The sequence below is a fragment of the Eubalaena glacialis genome, chromosome 10 (genome assembly GCF_028564815.1).
Source record: "Eubalaena glacialis isolate mEubGla1 chromosome 10, mEubGla1.1.hap2.+ XY, whole genome shotgun sequence".
NCBI classification, from domain to species: domain Eukaryota; kingdom Metazoa; phylum Chordata; class Mammalia; order Artiodactyla; family Balaenidae; genus Eubalaena; species Eubalaena glacialis.
The window spans coordinates 66,838,162-66,844,299 of NC_083725.1; the positions used below are offsets into that span (position 1 = coordinate 66,838,162).

The 6,138-nt window shown below is 47.3% G+C and overlaps 1 protein-coding gene and 1 long non-coding RNA gene across 2 annotated transcripts in view; both read right to left on the reverse strand.

The window, feature by feature from the left end:
* The window catches only part of LOC133099271 (uncharacterized), a 48,224-nt gene extending 42,435 nt beyond the window's left edge, over window positions 1-5,789 (reverse strand). The window contains exon 1 of the long non-coding RNA XR_009702311.1: window positions 5,687-5,789. This is a non-coding gene — a long non-coding RNA (uncharacterized LOC133099271). The remainder of the gene's footprint in view (window positions 1-5,686) is intronic.
* On the reverse strand, window positions 4,561-5,678 carry GVQW3 (GVQW motif containing 3). The gene has a single exon (XM_061202851.1). The coding sequence runs from the start codon at window positions 5,272-5,274 to the stop codon at window positions 4,654-4,656; it is 621 nt and encodes a 206-aa protein (XP_061058834.1). The 5' UTR covers window positions 5,275-5,678; the 3' UTR covers window positions 4,561-4,653.
* Window positions 5,790-6,138: the final 349 nt, after the last annotated feature.

Genomic DNA, 6,138 nt, shown 5'->3' on the forward strand with positions numbered 1-6,138 from the left:
CACGCTCCCGGCACCATAAAGACTACCTTCAATATTCCACAATTTCTATAGTAGTAAATTGTCAGACATTGCCAGATCAGTTTGGCATTAACAATGTTACTGATGGATCAATCATCTGTCATTTTTATATACACATTTTATATACATTAGACCAGGGGTCAGAAAACTATGGTCCATGGACCAAATCTGGCCCACCATCTGTTTTTCTATGAACTGCAAGCTAAGAATTTTAAAAATATTCTCAGTGGTTTGAAAAAAATATTTTGTGACATGTGAAAACTATATGAAATTTAAATCCCCATATCCATAAATGAAGTCTTATTAGGACACAGCCATGCTGATCTGTTTCCATATTAGCTATGTCTGGTTTTGCATTAAAATGTTGAGAAATTACACTAGCCACTGTATGGCCCACACAGCCTAAGACATTTCCTTTACAGAAGAAGTTTGCTGACCTCTTCACTAAATCCAAGTGGAACCTAAGAAGTACTAAAGTTTCCCACTACAGATTTTTTGTTTCTGGATATTAATACTGGGAGAAGGGTGATGCAACTGGGACAGTATTTGCAAGGATCTGATAAGACAGAGACTAGTGAAGATAAATATGAGTGCTGCCTCAAATAGGATGTAAAAGCCTGGCAGAATCTGAGGGGTCTGATCCAACTAAGAAGGAGTTGGAGAACGCAGGGTTACATATACAATCCCAGCAGCAAAGAAGACTCTTATTGAGCCACATAGGACCCTGGTGACCAATCCCAAGGAGCCTAGTGAGACTTGCTGGCAATGAGGTCTGTAAATGGCAGGCTGGCTGATCAGTACATGTGATACAGTGACAGTTCCCAATAGTACCCCATTCCTGTACTAGATATCCTCAAGTCATTTAGCATCCAGATTTATCCGGGCACCTCCAAAGTCTGAACTCTAAGAAATGGATCTGAAAGGAAGACTCTGGAAAGCAGGCCCCAGGTACACATTCTTCCCAAACAATAACATTTCAGTGAGAACTCAGAGCCAGGGGCAGAATTCAGAAGACTGCAGAACTACCCACGTTTTTCGAAATCAAAGATTGGTGAATATTTTATTCTTTCTGTTTTTGATCATTACCAGTGGGACAGGTGGAAGGTGGGATGATGGGTGGAGAACGGACTGGATAAACTCAAGGATGGAATGATCTGCCCTGGAAAGTGTTTATTCCTCCCAGACTTCCAGCTGTAGTGTATACCATTCCATGTGGATTTTGAACCAGAATGGGGAAGGGGAAGGTCAGCCTGAAACCCAGAGAGATTCCTTGACTGTGTGTTTAGCTTGAGAATTATGGTCAAGGTTTGCAGATGGCCAGCTCTCTTCCTGACATCCTACAGAGAGCCAGGCTTCATCTCTTATGGTTAGATGGAGCTTCTCCTGCCAGGGAAAATAGAGTTGCTGGGAGAGTGCAATTTGCATATTATATCTCTGAAAAACTTTCATAACTCCTGAGTACTAGAGGTAACCAAATTGCCTCAAGAAACTGGTAATACTGGTTGCCTCTGGGGAGTGGAAACCCTGGTGGCTAAGGGTGAGAGGGAGCTTTTTTGTTCCTTCCCAGTGTGCCCCTTATATATGAAGGCAATCTGGGGCCAGGGATGGAGCAATTTCTTTACTCAAGACTATAGGGCTGGGAATTCCCTGGCGGTCCAGTGGTTAGGGCTCTGTGCTCTCACTGCTGAAGGCCCGGGTTCAGTCCCTAGTTGGGGAACTAAGATCCCACAAGCTGCGTGGCACTGCCAAAAAAAAAAACCCCAAAAAACAAAAAAAACAAAAGACTATAGGGCTGAAGTGGGGACGTGGAAGAGGGATATAAAAATCAGAAGAGAGAAAAGTTGCAGTTGAGTGGAAAACCATGACCAAAAGGGGAATTCAAGGACAGCACACCAAAGTGGCCAAAAGCAGCTATTGGAGGGTGTGGTCCAGAACCAGAAAACAAAGCCCAGGGAAACAGAAGAGCAAGAGCAAACTGGAGAATAAACTGAGCGATATCTGAGAAAAATCAAGGACAAGGGCCTAGGGCATGATGGGTGGAACCCTGAGATTACAGGATCAAAAATCTCAAGAGGCCTAGGCAGCAAGGTGCAGGCCGGGCAAAATTCATGTCAGAAATAAAACAGATTTGGCGGGTGGACACATAAGGGGTACTGTTACATGAGAACTCTCTTGTCTGAGGACACTCTTTTGAGATTATGCTCTAAACTGGTGTGTAGAGATTCTGAGCAGCCATGTGTGAATGGTTTGCTCTGCATGAATATTTTTACTTCCCTCCAAACTTGAGGCTTCCTAGGGTTTATTATCGTCTTATTGAATATTTTCTGAGAAGCCCTGCAAATGGGCAATGGGTTCAGGTAGTGCAGTTCAACCTGACTACCACCCAGGACATGATCTAAGGTAATAAGTTAAGTCCTTTTCATTACAGCTACTTGTAACAATTTGAATTCACCCTCCTGATTACCTGCTTCTGGTTGCTTTGTGTCCAAACCCTGTCTGGGACAACATGGCTTCCAGTACCCTACTCTCCAACATGGTCTTGGTCCAGCATCTTTGGCAGGGTCACTCCAGCCCTGTTTACAGGACAGGAATAAATCTAGAAATAAGTTCTCTCAGGACCTCTGTGTTATCACAGATTGGAAATAATGCCTGTAGGTACTGTTGTGGGAACCTGGCCTGGGCATAGGGGCATACAATTCTGCAACAATTACCCCCTGGGCTGAGCAAGGATTAATATTGGTTCAGTCACCAAGTTGCCAGCTGTGGCGGCTTTCTTCCAGAAGTGCATTGTCCCTGTTGCAAAGGCCTCATGGGGAGCCCAGGGCCTTATCCGATGCAGGAAGATGTAATGATCCTGAGATGGAATGTTTAGAAATTGCTAAGTAGGCAGACGTTTGTGAGCTGTTGCTTGGTTTGAGAACTTTCCTGAACAATATCTTTTATTTGTGAGATAAGGTCTAAGTTTCAGAGTGCCTCAAAGCTGACAGGTATTAGTGGGAAACTTGTAATTTTTTGAAGGTGATAGTGAAAAGAACTAAAAACAGCTGTGTTGAATAAATGTTGGGCCTCTACTATCAACCAATACTGTTTACTAACTTACCAATTAAATAATAGGAATGTAAAAATCCTTGGGTTAAAACATAGACATTGGCCAATCCTGTGAAATGCTGTTACTAATCATTCCCCCCACCCAACACACACACACACACACACAGACACACACACACACTCCTCCACCAGGCGTTCTGAGATGTTTCCAGTCTATGTGGTATTACTTGGAACCCAACTGGGAAAAGTTCCATTCCATAAACCCTGGCAGAGAGCCAGAAAGAGATAAAGGAGTCTAAACTAGGAAAGACTGCTTTTTTGAGGGTTTGATGAGAAAATTAGATAATCAAATAAGTAGGCTATTATAAACCTATCCACAGACTCGGGGGAAGCAATTTATAAACTACTAGCATAGAGTTGGGGGCGGAGACAGGAAGCAAATCATCCCAAATTATTTATCTTCTGTATAACACCATTATCTTCCTCTTTGGACTTTGCTATTTCAGCCAACAGTGCCCTCATTTTCCTACTGATGGAGGTTCGGAGCCTCATGCTGTTCCACCTGCCTGGGAAGTAGGCCCTAATTTCCTAGCCTCCTTGTCTCATCCTTCCTTACGGATCCAGTCCAGGAACCACCTTATCCATGGAGTCCACCCAGCCCTTGGTGATCTTATTTCATAATGTCACACTGTCAATGCTCAGCAGCGTTCTAAACACTGCAGGTGCTCAAGAAAAACACCTGACAAGGTTGATATTAGTTACTAAAAACAGGCTGCTGTGTGGGAATCAGCACGTAGGCAGCAGACTCCCTTAATTCAAGGTCTAGAGTGTCACCTTGTCTTCCTCCTCACATATCACAGCCTGGACCTGAGTGCCCTGGTTTCTATTTTCCAGGACCAGATCCTCCTCCTCCATCAGAGGGGATACACCCAAATGAGGGGGGGGGGGGCGGGGTTCCAAAGCACAAGGCTGGAATGAAACAAACCCAGCACTTCTGTGAGGGGCAGGTCTGTGAGAAGGTCAGGATGGGTGGCCAACCCCTGAGTTCTGAGGGGCTCCCACTGAGTCATTTGGGAGGGATCGGCCCTTAGCATTGCTCACTATGTCAGTATGCCACTGCCTTCTGTACCATACCTCAGGCCCTGACTGTGAAGCAGGCTGGAACTGTAGGCCTTCTTTTGGGGTCCTCCCAGCAGAGTATGCCTCCCTGGGCACAGACAGAGAGACTCCAAGAGGTCCTGCTCCCACTTTTCATTCGTATGATCCCCTGAGGCAGAATACTGAGAACAAAGGAAGAGGACAGCCACAACAAGCTAAGGTCTGGAGAGTGAAGAAAAAACTTAAGGAAAAAAAAAAAGAAAAAAGAAAAATCAAGCACAAGCAAGTACCAGAAGTCAACAGCTAAAAGTTCTTCAAAGTTGTGGAGAACAGCAAGGAAGATGGCCCAAGAGTCCAGCAAAAAGTGAGTAGCAGGGCCATGACATGTAGAGAGGAGTCGTAAAGAAGCTGAAAATAGATGAGCAGCAAATGAAGGTGCCTAACCGTGATGCAGCTTTCTAGTTTGGGTTCAGCTACCCCAGATTCCTTTCACCACGGTGCCTGAGCCGCCCTGCTGGGAAGGCTCGTTGAAGATGAAGTCTGCAGCAGCTGGCTGGCAGGATGGATTTTGGGATGGGATACAGGCAGAGGCATCTCCCCACCAGCTTCGCCCTGGAGATGACTCCATGGTTCAGAACTTGTTACTTTTTCCCTCACACATGAGCTATTTTTCCTAGTTTCCTTTGAATGATCAGACCGAAAGTCAAGTTTTCGAGGTTTAGGCTCATCCTTCAAAATACCCGATATAACTTTTGCAGATACCTTCCTCATATTCAAGTTTTCTTTCAGAATGAGCCTAACGGTTTCTTTATCTAAATTTAACTCTTCAGCCATCATCCTCACAGTTAACTGCCTATTCGAACAAACCAAGTCCTTGACCTTCTGGATATTCTCATCCGTCCGGTGGGTGACTGGACGACCACTTCGGGCATCATCTCGAATGTCTTCCCGCCCTTCTTTAAACCTTTTGTGCCAGTCGAAAACTCTGGCCCTTGACATGACTTCATTCCCATAAGCTTCTTTTAAAAGATGGTGGGTTTCACTTGCAGACTTGTTCAATTTCACGCAGAATTTGATACTAATCCTTTGTTCTAGATATCGGTCACTCATTTTAGCACTCAAATAACACAGGAACGTTAAAAGGCCACGACTGTGAGGGGAAGACAGAGGGACCAATCTCTATAGGGCTGCAGGTGGAATCATGTCGCTATTCTTGCTCCTCTGGAAGCCTCATCAGGGAAGAGTAATTGCTTTTCTAAGTTTCAGCCCCTCGGCTTCCAATCTAGAAGCTAACGGGGCCAAAGAGTAGCTGCAAAGCTGGGGAAAATGAAAGCTCCTACAACCCACGTCTGCGTCCAACTCCGCGGCACGGAGATCTGCTGGGGGTGTGCAAACCAGTTACGAAGGCCGTCCCGTTCCGCGGCCCTTAAGAGTCTATGGCGATTTCCGCAATAAAAGCCTATGTGGTGTTAATTTAAGCAAGCAAGAAGCGATGCACCGGTGATGTAACGTACAAGCTCACCTCAGATCTGCAGAAACCCGCGCACGCCAAACCTACCGGACCTGCCCCGGGATCCGACGCTCTAGACTCCGGGGAGACACGCCCGCACGCGCCATTCCCTCCACTCTCGGGGTAGGCCGTGCGCAGGCGCACTGCGGCCGCCTGGGCCAGGCCCCGCCTCCGCCTCCGCCTCGCCACACCCGAGCAGGCGCGCTTCCTTGCGCGTGCCCGCCCGCGGAGAAGTCGGCGGAAAGGAGGGGGCGGGGGAGGAAGGCTTAGGGAAGAGAGGGCACCCCCGGGCGCCAGGGTGCATTGTGGGAAGGAGGCGGCAGCGTCCCGGGCGGGCGGGAGGTGCACCAGCGGCGGCGGCGGCGGTAAATCCTCCCGGCCGCTCACAGCACTGTGGAGCCGCATCCCCAGCCCGGCCTCGGACCGCGGCGCCCCTCCTGCCCCTCGCGGCTTCTCTCCCGCCC

Excerpts from the sequence above, each read along its gene's own strand:
- GVQW3 (XM_061202851.1), bottom strand. The coding sequence starts at position 5,274 with ATGAGTGACCGATATCTAGAACAAAGGATTAGTATCAAATTCTGCGTG.